Source organism: Cnephaeus nilssonii (genome assembly GCF_951640355.1).
Source record: "Cnephaeus nilssonii genome assembly, chromosome: 20".
Lineage (NCBI taxonomy): Eukaryota > Metazoa > Chordata > Mammalia > Chiroptera > Vespertilionidae > Cnephaeus > Cnephaeus nilssonii.
This window is the reverse complement of record NC_137091.1, coordinates 31,733,181-31,747,685: the sequence shown is the minus strand read 5'-3', so window position 1 is coordinate 31,747,685 and position 14,505 is coordinate 31,733,181. Positions and strand designations below refer to the sequence as shown.

At 53.6% G+C, this 14,505-nt stretch overlaps 1 protein-coding gene across 1 annotated transcript in view; it reads left to right on the top strand.

The window, feature by feature from the left end:
- Window positions 1–852: 852 nt before the first annotated feature.
- The window catches only part of CA5A (carbonic anhydrase 5A), a gene marked incomplete at both ends in the record, with an annotated part of 31,896 nt that continues 18,243 nt past the window's right edge, over window positions 853–14,505 (top strand). Inside the window, 2 exons of the mRNA XM_079759764.1 lie at window positions 853–1,009; window positions 6,749–6,946. Coding sequence (XP_079615890.1) covers window positions 853–1,009; window positions 6,749–6,946 — 355 coding nt within the window. The remainder of the gene's footprint in view (window positions 1,010–6,748; window positions 6,947–14,505) is intronic.

Below are 14,505 nucleotides of genomic sequence, written 5' to 3'. Positions count from 1 at the left end.
TTGTCCCCTTGAAGTTTCTAAGTCGGACACCCACACACACCAAAAAAAGTACAAACTTCTCCAACCCTGTAGTCATCATTTCACGGGTAAAAGTGGGAAATAAAATGCCATGTAGTCCAAAGTAAGTTTGTTACCTGGCACGTGCAAATATGCCAAGTTGAATAATGAGCGGGACCAGCTACTTTGTCCAAATGTGGACAGTTTTGTGCATGAAAGAGGCACCACAGGCTGGGAGTCCTGGGCTACCCAGGGCAGCTCACTTGGGCAGAACAAATTTGTATCAAATCATGTCTGTCTGATGGAGAAGGGGGACAGGCTGCTTTCCCAGGAGTCCCAGGCAGAGAGTCACGTGCTCACCTGCCCCACCCGCCCCGCAGCTTTGATTCCCATCCCTGCACTTTTGAACCTATTGTTCCCTGTACGTACACACAGCATGGCTTTGTGCCTGGTCTGGAGCTCCCCGAGGCCAGAGAGCTGCTCACTCCAGATTAGAGGTCAACGCCAAGAGCAGGGACTTGGCCCTCCCATGTGCCCTCACCTGCTCCCCCGGCTCACAGCAGGCCTGCCTTCCTGTCCAGCTCACCTCACTGTTTACCAGATCAAAGCACAGTGACCCCAGGGGCCTGGCCGCAGTGAAGGCCACTTGTCCCAGTGCACCCACCCCTAAGCCAAACCAAGTGTCACCCTAGAAGCCAGGGCGGGCATGGGTTGAAATTTAACTATCAGGGCTCAGGGTCTGGGTGAGTTCTGACAATAAGAAGCGGGTCCAATCCACTCCACTGGTTTCCCAGTCAAAGCGAGGATAGTAGGAAAGACCCTCTCGTTACTGGGCTCCGCGGGGACAGACCCAAGATGCTCAGGACCCCGATGCTGGGCAGGAACCATGCGAAGTCCTCAGGCTTCTCCGTCTTGGCCAAGCAGGCGTGGGGGGCTCTGCGAAGCCATCTGCGGAGGCCTGAGCGACCGTGCTCCCAGGTTCCCTGTGCGCAGAGAAGTAGGAATAACGCTTGTAAGTAGAATTTCTTAGAATCCTCCCGTTTCCCCAAATGCAATTGGACGTTTAGCTAATTTTACGGTAGGGTGTCTTTCAAAATGAAGGCAGCCTGGAGGCAGAAGGCTCGGGTTCATATTTCTGCTCCGGCTCTTTTCCTGTGGGCAATCTTGGGCGAGTTCTTTAACCTGATTCACCGGGGGGAGAGGGGGTATTTGGAGGGCCAGAGGCTTGGAACAAGGCACCCCTTCCCAAGACAAGCTGTTGTGAAACATCCAGCCCTGAAGGACCAAATGAGCCAGTCATCAGAGCTCCTAACCTCCCCAGCAGAGAACATTCTCGGCAAACATGCAGTAAATACACCCAACCCCTCTGTCCAGGGACTGCCCGCTCTGTCTGCCTCATGCCGGCATTGGCATGCTTAATGAACTTGGACGCATCCTTTCCACTTTCTGGGTCTCAGATTCTCCCTCTGTCAGACAAAGGGCCTGCGCTGAAGGCTGATAAAGTGGCTTCTGACGTAAATAGGCCACACTTTCCAGGACTGGGTAGTTCACAGAGCCTGGGCCTCAGAGCCAGTCGCTCCTGGGGCCAGGCATTGGTGACACCTGTCTGCAGGGAGAGCTGGGCGGTGGCTTCACCTCCCTGAGCCTCGGTGTCCTCATCTATACAATGGGATGCCTCGGGGTCGCACGGGCTGCATAGAGATGAAACGGTGTGTCGAAAGCCTGGCACACCCCAGGCTCTCAGGGAGCACTCTTAGTTCTTTCCAATGAGTCTGTGGGTCCACCCCTGAGGACGATGCTAAACTCTGTCTCGCACCCACAGGGCATTCTACAGGAGCACTCCAGGCTCCACTGGGGTTCCCGTCAGGCCAGAACTCAGGCTGTGAAGCGAGGGCAGGCAGCCTGGGTGTGCTGGACCACACGCCCTGGGGTAAGCCTGGGCTAGAGCTTTAAGAGGACTGTGGTACTCAGGAGCTGCTATAGGCCACCGAGAGCAGGAAACCCAAGGAGTCCTCCAGGACGAGGGTGGCACAGAGATGGAAACCAAAGCCACCAGGATGCACTTCAAGCCCCCAACCAGAAGGGGCTGGGATGGAAGCCGGGTCCCACCCCCAACCCCAGTCCTTTCAGTTACCCCCACTCAGAGTGGGGTGCCCAGACCAGCAGCCGCAGCACCACCTGGAGCTTGCGAGAAATGAGGAACCTCAGGCCCACCCCAGACTTACCTGAAATTTCAAACCATACAGAAGCATATTCACTCACATAGAAGACCCTCCCTCATGTCTCCCCGCAACCCCAATTCCCAGAGTACTTTGCAGTGCAGCCTCCTGACGCTTTCCCCATGCGCAGAGAAACCTATCCACACGTACACAAAACTTTCCCAACAGTAAGAAGTACTGCACTGTGCATGCGTATCTGCGTTTAGGTTTTCTTTCTTAACTGTACACATCGCCACACTGTCTCTCAGGAACTGTCCTCTCTGAGTACCTAGTTCAGCCATTAAGGGCATCAGACCACTTTGTGGACGCGTGCCCCTCGGCAAGTTTCTTACCCTCTCAGAGCCTCAGTTTTCTCACCTGTAAAAGGTGAGTAATAAGCCCGGTGGGCGTGGCTCAGTGGTTGAGCATCAACCCATGAACCAGGAGGTCACGGTTTGATTCCTGGTCAGGGCCCATGCCCATGTTGCAGGCTCAATCCCCAGTAGGGGGCGTGCCAGAGGCAGCTGATCGATGATTGTCTCTCATCATTGATGTTTCTATCTCTTCCTCTCCCTTCCTCTCTGAAATCAACAAAAATATCTATATATATAAAAAGCCAGTGTCCATGAAGACCAGGACAACCAAACGACCGGTCACCATGAGGTGCATTGAGCACCTCTCGGTCCCTGCCCCTGGCCCGCAGGCTCCGATGGATCAGCGATGGTGAACAGGGAATCAGGGTGGGTGGCGGGAGGACCAGGCTGGCTGTCAGGCTGCTGGGATCACCAGCTCATCCCCAGCTGCTCGGGGGCTCAGGCCTGCGGAAAAGCGTGCGCCGGTGACTTTACCTCCATGCGAGTGTGCTGGGCCGGCCACTGATGGAATGTGCTGCCAGCTTGGGGCCTCTCGTGCCAGGGCGGGTAGGTCCTGCAGCTTCTGTCAGCGCCTCAAGCCCCAGCACCAGCAGCAGCAGCAGCGGCGGCGGCGGTGGCTGCACCCACATGAGTGGCCCCGAGAGAGGAGCAGTGCATTCCATCAGCGGCTGGCCTGGCATACGTGCATGGAGGTGAAGTAGCTGGCACCTGCTTTCCCACAGGCCTGAGCCCCTGAGCAGCGGGGGATGAGCTGGTGATCCCAAAGGCCTGACAGCCCAGCGGTGGAGGCAGCGTTCAGCCTGGGAAATGGGCAGAAGATGGCCCTGATCGCAGGAGGCTAGGCCTAGGGACCCTACCTGCACGATTTTGTGCACTGGGCCTCTAGTATTAAAAGAAAAGGAAAGAAGAGAAAAGGAAAGGGAAGGGAAGGGAAGGGAAGGGAAGGGAAGGGAAGGGAAGGGAAGGGAAGGGAAGGAGAAAAGAAAAAAGAGAAAAGAAAAGGAAGGCTTGGACCAGTGCTTGGCATCTTGTGAGAACTCTCTGAGCACTGTTGTTATCGTCTTGGGCAATCATACGCATGTCCCTGTATTGAGCCATTACCCTGTTGGGAGACATTAGATGGTGTTCAATTTTTAATTCTTACAAACCATACTCTCCCACATCTTTGCACATGTGTGCAGGACAGAATAACAAAGTAACTCTGTATCGAGTGCCTAAATCGGTTTATGCTGTATTTATGCTGTAGTTCTCAAACTGCTGGCGGGGGAATCCCTGGGGTTCTCTTCACTGTTTTGTTTATTGGGATGTGGCAAAACATTTCATTTTGGGGGGAAAAGGACGCTTGCTACTAAAACTGAGTGAGAATCACTCGTGGTGTGGTCCCGAGAGAGTCAGAGTTATAAAATGTTCAGAAATAATTTTAGGGACCATTTCAATGAAGCGTGCTCGGACCATGTTTCATTGCGTGTGTAAGCTACCTTTTACCAGCAGCAGCTGGTCTTCCGAAGGCTGTGATCAGTGACTTTCATATTGGTAGCTTAAAATCGGCCCTGGAGGGAGTATCCCCCGTGGTAATCAACAAACATTCCACCTCAGAGCTCCTTCTCCCCCTGCTGAGCTGGTCATTAACCTTCAGCAGCACGCCAGTGCGTGCTCTCAAACATTTTAACAAGCAGTTCTTGCTCATTTGTCTGCAGGGCTTGGGTTTGGCTCACCCTGGCTGGGCTGGGCTCCAAGCTGGGTCGTCCGGATCTGTTCAACGTGCCTCTCATCCTTCCTGCACTTGGGCCAATGCGGGACCCACAGGAGCAGCTCTATGAACACTTACTGAAAGGTTTAAGCGGCGTCACTTCTTCGCAGGCTGTGATGGGCAACACCTTTTTCTTGGTGGCAGGGATGGTGTTCCACGCAGAGGTTTCATGGTTGGCGGCACCCTTCAGCCTTCAGGAAATGTCTCAAACGTACCCTAAAGACCCCCACTCTTCTGCACCTTGCATCTCTGTGTGGGGGGCAGCTGAGTCCCCGGTCAGGGGAGGCTGCCTCTGTGGCACTTAGCTGCTCCCGTGTCTGTCCGTGCTGAGGAGTGTGCAGCCGTGTAAATCCCCGTTTTCCCTTAGGGAGGATGGGTGTGAACATGGCTTGTGAGGGCTGCACTGTGTGTGAAATGTCGCTTCCCATCAGACACAATCGTGGTTTGTGCAGCTCAGAGGGGTTTGGGAGAGAACAGACAGTGGAAGACCAGGCACTCCTGGTACAGATCTGGGTTAAAGCACCCCTGGTACAGATCTGGGTTAAAGCAGAAGGCGGCTGAACAAAGGACACCAGACAAAGGTGCAGGCTGGTTATCCGGCTCTGAGTCTGCTGCCATCCATTCATCATCAGGAACCGGAGAGGCAGAGTGCTGGACAGCTGCAGGGTGCCCGGGCTGTCTTTCTCTGAGCCCAGCCAGTCATTGCTTTAGGGCAATGGGCAGAGTGGGAGCTAACATGGATTCCACAACCTGCTATTATTATATATTACTAGAGGCCCAGTGCATGAAATTTGTGCACCTGGGGGGGGCGTGCCTCAGTACGGATTGTGAAAGGGCACAGGCCAGGCTGAGGGACCCCACCAGTGCACAATTGGGGCCAGGGAGGGACATGGGAGGTTGGCCAGCTGGGGATGGACCGCAGAAGGGCTCCAGGGTGTGTCAGGCCTGTCTCGCTCAGTACCAATCAGCTGGATCCCATTAACAAGCTAACCTACCGCGGTTGGAGCATCTGCCCTGGGTGGTCAAAGTATGTCATAGCAACTGGTCAACTGTCTGCCCCCTGGTGGTCAGTGCACATCATAGTGAGTGGTTGAGCAGCCTTAGCATATTATTAGCATATTAGACTTTGATTGGTTGAATGGATGACTGGACAACTGGACACTTAGCACATTAGGCTTTTATTATATAGGATTATTCTCATTCTTACAGATGAGGCTTAGGTGGGTCGTCAACAGGGAGAAGGTAAATAACATACCCAATAACTCAAGTGGTGAGTAAGGAGAGCTGGCTTATTTGGTCACAACTGTGTCTTTCCCTCTACATAATGGTAAAAACTTTAACACAAAATTATCAACACAAACATGGGGAGATGTTGCATGAAAATCTGCATTTTTATCCTCTCTTAAAAAATCTAAAGATCTCGCAACAAGTGCTGCCACGCTTTTCAGTCAGCCACAGTCACCACCTCTCCCTCCCGCCCCCCAGCGCCAGCGCCTGGGTGAGAGTCAGCTGCCTCGTTTACCTGACCTGCCTGCCTGGCCTCGGCAGCCCCCGGTCTGCACCAAGGCCCGGGTAGGATGACGGCCGAGGTCCTCACTGCAGCCTCCACTTCTGTGATTCCATGAGCCCTGGGTCTTTCACGCGGTTGGTGACTCCTGCCCGAGATGAGCTCGATGGGTTGCCTTCCCTGTGTGGAAGGCGGTGCCCCTTTACTATGCTGCCCTCCAGGTTCCAACTCTGTGCTCCTCCCCAGCTCGCTCTCAAATCAAGGTATAAATTATTGTTAAAATATTTGCATATAGAGGATTTCCTTCATCAACATGTCCACTTTCATAGGGAAGGCAAGACACGTGAATCTAAGGTGTCATTTCAGGCCGTGGGTGGCCATTGGCAGAAGCGTAGACCCACAAGGGTCTACAAAGAGCAGAGAAAGCCCTGCCAGGCTAGAGGGGGCGGGGGGGGGTTCAGGAGTGGGTGGAGGGAGCAGCCCAGAGCAAGGGAACCTTGAGAAAAGGGGTCAGGGTCATTCTGCGTGGTTTCCTTGCTGCGGGCATATTTCCCCTCCTTCTTGTGGAAGACTTTGAGGTATCTGCTGTCATCCAGGCGAGTGGGATGGGGCAGGAAGAGATGCCCAGCCGCGGGGCACTCTGCCTCGCCCACCCGCTCCCCTGGTCTGGCCTGGAACCACGGGCAGGGGCTCCTTGGAACCACACTGACACAGATCAAAACCAAATCAATGCAGCAGGAAAATCGGTATCTGGGGAGGGTCCAGAGAGGGCGTGGAGCAGGGCCCCCAGTGGTGGGCGGGGTAAGCTGGCGGACCTTCTGGGTTCCCCAGGCTCCACGCTGGGATCTCTGCCTCTGCTTCCGAGGCTCAGTGTGGCCAGTGCAGCATCAGGATCTCCTTCTCTCCGTCTCTCTGTCCCCAGTGCACCCCCTTTGGAAGGGCCCAGCCTCCAAGCCCGGGGGCTCCCGGCAGTCCCCCATCAACATCCGCTGGAGGGACAGTGTCTACGACCCCGGGCTGCACCCTCTCCGGGTCTCCTACGACGCCGCGGCCTGCCGCTACGCCTGGAACACCGGCTACCTCTTCCAGGTGGAATTTGACGACGCCAACGAGGGCTCAGGTGAGCCTGGAGTGGGATTTGAAGCTTTTCTCTTCTCCTGTCACATCCCAAGAGCAGGGTCATGGACTTAGCAGAAAAGGGCCTGAGAGCCTTAAGTATGAAGTCTGGGGACAAGGACCAGCACCGTGGCGGCAGAAACAGGATGAATTCTCGAAGGCTCTCTGCAGGGACGGGATGCTTATGTTACAGATTATAATGCCAATCACACGGTTCTGCTGGGGACAAAACTAGGAATGAAGTTAAGTCCCTTCCTTCTGGGTTACATTGCAGGGACTGGGGAGGAAGAAACTCTAAGCAAACAGAAACACAAATACGTAGCCCGTCAGAGAGGAAACCAGAGAAGGGCCGAGGAGAGCGGTGGAGGGGGCTTGGAAGGAGAGGAGGAGGGAATGGCGTCTGGAGCCTGGTCACCTCGCTGGTTCTTACTCAGGGGAGACGGGTGGCCAGCAGACACTGAGCTGGCTGAGGTTTTAAATGAACACCCAGCTGCCAGGAGGAAGGGGAGCGGAGGGGGACGGGGTGGAGGCTGTCTGGGATGATGGAGGGCTGAGGGGCAGGTGGGCAGGGCGGCGGGAGAGAAGCCCCCGAAATCCCCGTCCCTTGCTGGGGAGTTAGGGACGGCTACTCCATCAGGCTGGGGCTGCTCCTTTCTACCTCCGAACTTGTCAGGATTGTAAGCTTGTTTATGCCGCACATCCGTGTTCTTTCTGGGAGTGGAGAATATTTGTTCATGCCAGGTAGAGGGTGCCCCTGTGCCCAGCCCCCAGTGAAAACCTTGGGCACCAAGTCTCCCGTGGGCGACCCTGGTAGACAACACTTCGCCCGTGTTGTCACAACTCATAGCTGGGGGGGTCAGCACGTCCCTGTGACTCCACCAGAGAGGACACTGGAAGCTGGCGCCTGGTCTCCAGACATCGCCGGGTGCACCTTTTCCCTTTGCAGGTTTTGCTTGGATCCTCTCTCTGTAATAAATCCAACCCTCAGGGGCACTTCTCAGGTACGACTCCCCAGATGCAAGGGATGAGAACCCTAACTCCGGCCAACATAAGCAGAGAGGAACTGCTCAGAAGGCTAGACCTAGCTGGAAGAAGAGGAGGGAAGGTGGACACGCAGATCTTGGAAAGCACAGGAACCAGGCCGGCTCCGGGCTCCGGGAGCAGGGGTTCTGCATTTATTTACTTAGCACACCAACTTTTTTCCTGCCCCTGTTGGTCTGTTCCAAGTTCAAATTCCCAAGGAGCAACTAAAACAGGCTTTTCAGGAATAGGGTTTGTATTAATTTTAAACATTTTATGCAGCACCTTGAAAAGATTAAATAAAGAATAATAGTTCCTGAACTTTTGCTTGGCTAATAGTTGTGTGATACATATTCTAATAAGATTGAGAAAAACAGATATGGATGTAGATGAGCTCATAATCCTCCTATATAATTGTTATGTGTAGCTATGGGTCTGGCTGATATCTATAAACAGATTTATTTTCCTTTACTTTTTTTTTCTTTAATATTTTAATTGATTTTTTACAGAAAGGAAGGGAGAGGGATAGAGAGCTAGAAACATCGATGAGAGAGAAACATCGACCAGCTGCCTCCTGCACACCCCCTACCGGGGATGTGCCCGCAACCAAGGTACATGCCCTTGACCGGAATCGAACCTGGGACCTTTCAGTCCGCAGGCCGACGCTCTATCCACTGAGCCAAACCGGTTTTGGCTTCCTTTACGTTTTAAAATATAAAAAACTTTGAAGGTTACTTTGGACTTTTGTATGAATAGAGTTAAGATACATTTGAAAAAATAATTCAGATTCCCAGAGGGAAAGGTCTGGTGGCTGAGCTTGGCACTTACCCAGTTCTCAGTCCGTGGGGAACCCAGCACCCTGACCCTTGTCCTCACCAAGACCACATGCTCAGGTGCTATTTCTAGAAGGGGAAGCTATACTGTACAGACAAGCAAACACCCTCTTTAAAAAGCACCACTGTAACAGCACACCCAAAACAGACACCACTGTGAGAGTCCTGGGTCCTCATTCTATGCAAGAAGAAATGGAAGTGACTCACTCAAGACCTAGTGGCAGGGAAGTGGAAGGGTCCTGGTTCAAGGCCAAGTCCTGCTGGTTCTAAAGCCCCACCAGTCATTCACTGGCTCCTTCTCCTTGTCAAGGGCTTCACTCGCACAAACTTAAATATGTCTTGTAACCACCGAGTGAGACGAATATTATTCCCCATTTGACAGATGAGAAAAAATGAGGCTCAGATTCAGGGCAGGAGGTCACAGAGCCCTCACAATGAGATTCTCTGCTCTCTGAAGAAGGGAATTTTAGGAGCATGACTCCTCTGTGGAAGGAACCTGCAGCCGATGTCCACAGGGTTCAGGCATGAGGCCAAAGGTGCTAACCGCACGCCCGGGAGGAAAGTGCTAGCACACGGGAGGAATGTGGTCCTGTCAGTGCCCAGAAGAGCCAGCAGCCAGGGGCCAGGTAGGCTCCTGGCTCAAGCCCAGCCAAGCTGTGTCCAGTGTGCTCACCCCACAGGAGGGCCAGGGGCAGTGAGGTCAGCTTGGGCACCTGTCTCTCACCTACCAGCGAGAAGACACCCACACCCAGACCTTCCTGACAGGTGCAACAGGGAATCTCCTCGATGCTCCAAGGGCCCGATTGTTTATATTATACTAGTGGCCCGGTGCACAAAATTCATGCACATTAAAAGGGGATTAATTAGAGGAAATAATTTAATATTGCTATTTGCCCTTTCTCTATAATGGAAGTGTCAGAGATGAAAGAAAATTAGTAAAATGTATATGAAAACCTTCCTCCTGTCAGAGTCTGGGGTGCACCATGGGACCCAGAGTCAAGTCCCCGCCCACCCACATGCGCCTCAAAATCGCGTGAGACCCAGACCCGGCAGGCCCCCGCCACCATTGGGCTAGATCCAGACCTGACCAGTCCCACTCTTGTCAAGCCCTGCCGGGCAGGGGGCGTAGCCTCAGGTCCCCTGGCCCGGTGCCAGGATGGGGGGCATGGCCTGAGATCCCCCAGCCCAGACCGGGGAGGGTGGCATGCCTTGAGGTCCCCCGTCAAGCCCCGCCAGGTGGAGGGTGTGGCCTGAAGTCCCCTGTCAAGTCCCACCTGGTGCGGGGCATGGCCTGAGTTCCCCCAGCCTGGTACTGGGGTGGGGAGAGCAGCCTGAGGTCCCCTAGCCCAGCACCAGGATGGGAAGCGCACCTTGAGGTTCCCCGTCAAGCCCCGCCGGGCAGGGGGCATGGCCTCAGGTCCCCTAGCCTGGTGCTGGGGTGCAGAGCCCAGCCTGAGGTCCCCTGTCAAGCCCTATGGGAGCGGGGGAGGGCGTAGCCTCAGGTCCCTGCTGATTGCTTGTTAAGTCTCCTTATGGGAACTTGTCTTCAGCTGTGGGTGCAGCCACCTTTATGATGGAGTGATGGTCAATTAGCATATTCCCTCTTTATTAGATCGGATTTTTATTTGGGTGTCTTACAGCAGGTGTGCCTTGGATCCTAGTTGCTCCTGTGTCCCATGGGAGTTCAGGGTCAGAGTTTAGGCTGGGAAACTAGACTATTACAGGTGACAATCATCCCCAGAGTCACAAGTCAAGGCCTCTTTTTGGTCAAGAATTTCAGTGTGTTGAATTTTTACCCAAAAATTGAATCATAGGAGTGGGTGTGGCCAGTACCAGCAACCCTTTCTCTGACTTCAGTGATTGGTTCAGGGGTGGGCATGTGACTCAAGCCAAGCCAATGAGAGCCAAAGGGTTTTTCTTGGAAATGTTAAAAAAGAACCTCTCTTTCTGCTAAGGTTGTGCTGAGCCCAGCTGTAAGGGTGCATCTGTGAGTCTTCATGGCAGAGCAAAGCCAAGAGATGGGTAAAAATTGAGGCCAGAGGCCATTGTCAGAGCCTCTAACGGCAAATCTGCCTGAAGCCAAACCAGCTCCTGGACTATTCAATCTCTTTCTAGCCTCAGTCAGTTTGATTTATCTTTCAGTCACTTATTTTCAAGAGTCCTAATACAAGTAAACAAACAAAACGTGACTAGATTAAGAGAGAGGAAATAGAAAGGGAGACAGCTGGAGAATCACCAGTTTCAGTCCTTTTAATCTTTGCTCAAATGTAATTCAGCTGTAGGCTGGGTCTGTGCCACCCAGGGTGGAGGGGAACGTTGGCAGTGATCTGTTTAACTTGACCCAGAGAGATTACTGGTAAGAGCATGGTGCTTTAAGACTCTCAGACCTGTCTGAAAAGCCAGGCCCACATAAACCTGGCCTTTCTGAGTATATGGAGTCCTGGTAAATGTTTAGCAACTGGCCTTCTGGGGTGTGGGTTGTGGGATGGAGGTGGGGGGACAAGAAGCCATAATTTGTAGCGTTTGCCACTTCCTGTGGTGTAAATACTCCTTCGCTGCCCGCCTATTTCAAGCTCCAGTGCAAAGTCGTTGACATGGTTTAGGAAGAGACGCACACAGTTCCCAGGAGCCTGTATGAGCTTGTCCCACATGTCACGCTCTTGTTCTTTTTTCTCTTCATTCCCTGCTGCCTCCGATCTTATTTTTGCTCTCCTTTTTGCCAGGCATTCATTGTATTGGTTAAGACTTCCTTTGTGTTGCACGTGGCAGAAACTCAACTCAAACTGGCTTAAGCAAAGAAGAGGAAAACTTATTGGCTTAAATTCCCCGAAAGTACAGGGTGCAGTTGGAGCTGAATCCTCCCCATCTCGGCTCTGTTTTCTCCTGGTGGGTTTCATTTCCCCTGGAATGGGGCAAGGATGGTGGCCCTGTAGACCCTCCCAAAAGAGCAGCACAAAGGGACAGCCCACGCCTCTGTCCCAGCAACAGCAGCATCGGCCCCAGGGCTGGTTGCCATGGCCCCACTTCGGTCACTCATTCTGGGTGAGCCAATCACAGTGACTCTGTGGTTGGAGGCCTTGCAGCAAGGTGAGGTCCGGGAGTGGAGGACCACAGGGGTGCTTTCCCAGAAGAGAGGCAAGGCTGGAGAAGCGCACTCAGTGCTATCTCCACTGGGCCTGACATCCTTGCTCTTGACCCTGAGCTGACCTTGGCTCACCCCTTTTTCGCATTGCTCTCAGAGGTTTTTGCACCCATTATTGCAGCCAGGCCTCTACATTGACCTGGCTGTGACCCCCACATTTTGGCTCCTCCACCACCTTCTCAATCTGTTTCAAAGGGACCCCACCCTGCCACAGACCGAAAGAATTATCTGGGTGTCTCTCCCCGGCCACATAAATTAGTTGGCTAATTCCCCCTGTGGCTCATGTCCACACAGGCCAATCTGGTTTTACTTTACTTGTTATTTTCTCCAAAACCCAGTTTCCCTCTTCTTTCTTTCCTACTCCATTTCCCAGGCTCCCACACCCATCTCTATAGCTCCCTTTCCAGCCTCTAGCCCCCACCTTTTCAGATTATCTGTCTTCCCCGTCCACCGCTATTGGAAATTGGGAGCCGTGGGAGGAAAGGAAATGGAAAACACAGCTGAAAGACGGAAAGTACTAAAAAAAAAAAAAAAAAAAAAAAAAAAAGTTTTGTAGCAAGAAACGGAGACTAATGAGATTCTCCCACAATTAAAAGAGAACAAACCCGGGGTGTACTAAAAGGAAATGCTCCATGAGCAAGGGAGGAAGTGAGTGGAGAAGGCGCGCGGGGTAGAGTAATTCTGCATAAAATGCGATCACGTAGGTTGGGTAACACCAACAGGCGGGAGCCAAAAACTCAAAGCGAAACACAACTGGGAGGCCAAGGACATTTTCCATCAGCGTGGAAGGCTCCAGCAGTGTTTCCAGCGGGCAAGGGACACAAGTGCTTGGAGAGGAACGCCAGCCAGCGAGGATGAATAACAGAGGTGGAGGCAGGGGCTCCTTCCAAGGAATGTGAGTGGTGCTGAGGCCCAGGAAGAAGGGGCGGGTGGAGCCGTGAAGGACTTTACAGGAAGGGGGAGCGAACGCTGGAAAACAGCGCCGGCTTCAAGGGGCCCCCTGCCGTCAAAGCCATGCAGCGCCTCACACTTGAAAGAAGACGCCTTGTCCCAGCGCAGCGATCCTTCCTGTAACGAATGACAGCGCCTGATGGGCCTGATTAGTGCAGAAAACGTATCAAAGGTCCAGGTTCCAAGGCCGCAGGTAGACCCCTGCTGAGCAGACACCGTGCTGTGAACCAGATCCTAGCTCACTGCTGCTTGGCCGTGAGGAATCAGCGTACTAATTGGGGAACAGTTGTCAAGGCATTTACTTCTCACAAACCCCAAGAGATAGTTAAATACTTCCACTTATTGGAAGAGGATACCCATATCCAATAGTCAAACCCAGGGCTGTTTCCAAAACCTACTCCCTCCCAGGACCCGTGTGACGCGCTTAGCTCCATGCCTACACGACAAAGCCGGTGCATCTGTTCTTGCTGACCGTGCGGGGCCTGACTCCAAGCGCTAAGAGGCCCCGCTGTCCCCCATCCCACCCTTAGCGGAGGGGCGCGAGTAGAGCAGCAGATGGCCCAAACTGCTTCCATGCCTCTGTCTTCCATGCCAGGCCCGGCTTCTTTAGGGGGACAGGGTCCTGGACTGCCCCTCCAGCACCCAAGTGGCAACTCATCCTACTCCTCAAGGGTGGGGTGACAGCATGGTGTTGAGGGCCTCGCTCTCAAGTCGGAAAAAAACAGGGTGTGAGGCCGAGGTCCTCCGCTTACCATCTGGGTGGCATGAACATGTCTCCTATCCTCTCTGACCCTCAGCCTCCTCCTCTGTAAACTGAAGACCTGACTCCGGTTGGCTGTGGGAAGAGTAGAAGAGGACCCGTGTGACGCGCTTAGCTCCATGCCCGGAGAATCAAGCACTTGGTCAGGGACACCAGTAGCTTTGCCTGCTGGGGTGCCTTCCAAGTAAGATGATCAAGCAAAGCTTGGCTGTGTGCTCGTTTACTGTCTGCCACTAGAGGGCGCACAGAGAAGGCAGAGGAGCCGCCGCCAGGCGGAGTCTGGCTCTCTGACCACTGAGGCCTCGTGTGTTTGCATTACCGGTGGGCAGATGGAGGACAAATGGAAACCTCAAGCCTGGAGGCCCCACGGTGACTTGCGAGCAGCCTTCCTGAAGGGTCACTCACTCGCAAGGACAGTAATCGGCAGTGAAGGCACCAGGCACCGAAGCCACAGCCTAACATCCTTCCGGCATGGAAGTGAATTTTAAGTCATTTGTAAAGTGGGGCCAATCATAGCCTTTTATCCTCAAGACGACAATTGGTAACTGTCCCCACTGCCAAGAGATCCCGCTGGCACGGCTCCGAGAGCCGCGGGCCGTGGCCGTCGTTCACCATTGCAGAATCAGCCGCTGGCGCACACGCAGGAGATGAGCGTGTGCTTGCTCCTGGACTGAATGCTGCCCTGCACACCCATGTGATTTTCAAGTTTGCAGACTTCACTTCCACCAGGTGGGAGTCTTCAGGTGTAGCCAAAAGGGAGCTGCCGGGAAGAATCTGGGGCTCCCCCGGACAGGCAGGTGGGGCCTGGAGAGGGGCTGGCACTCAGCAGCAAGAACTGCTTTGCCATGTCTCCATGC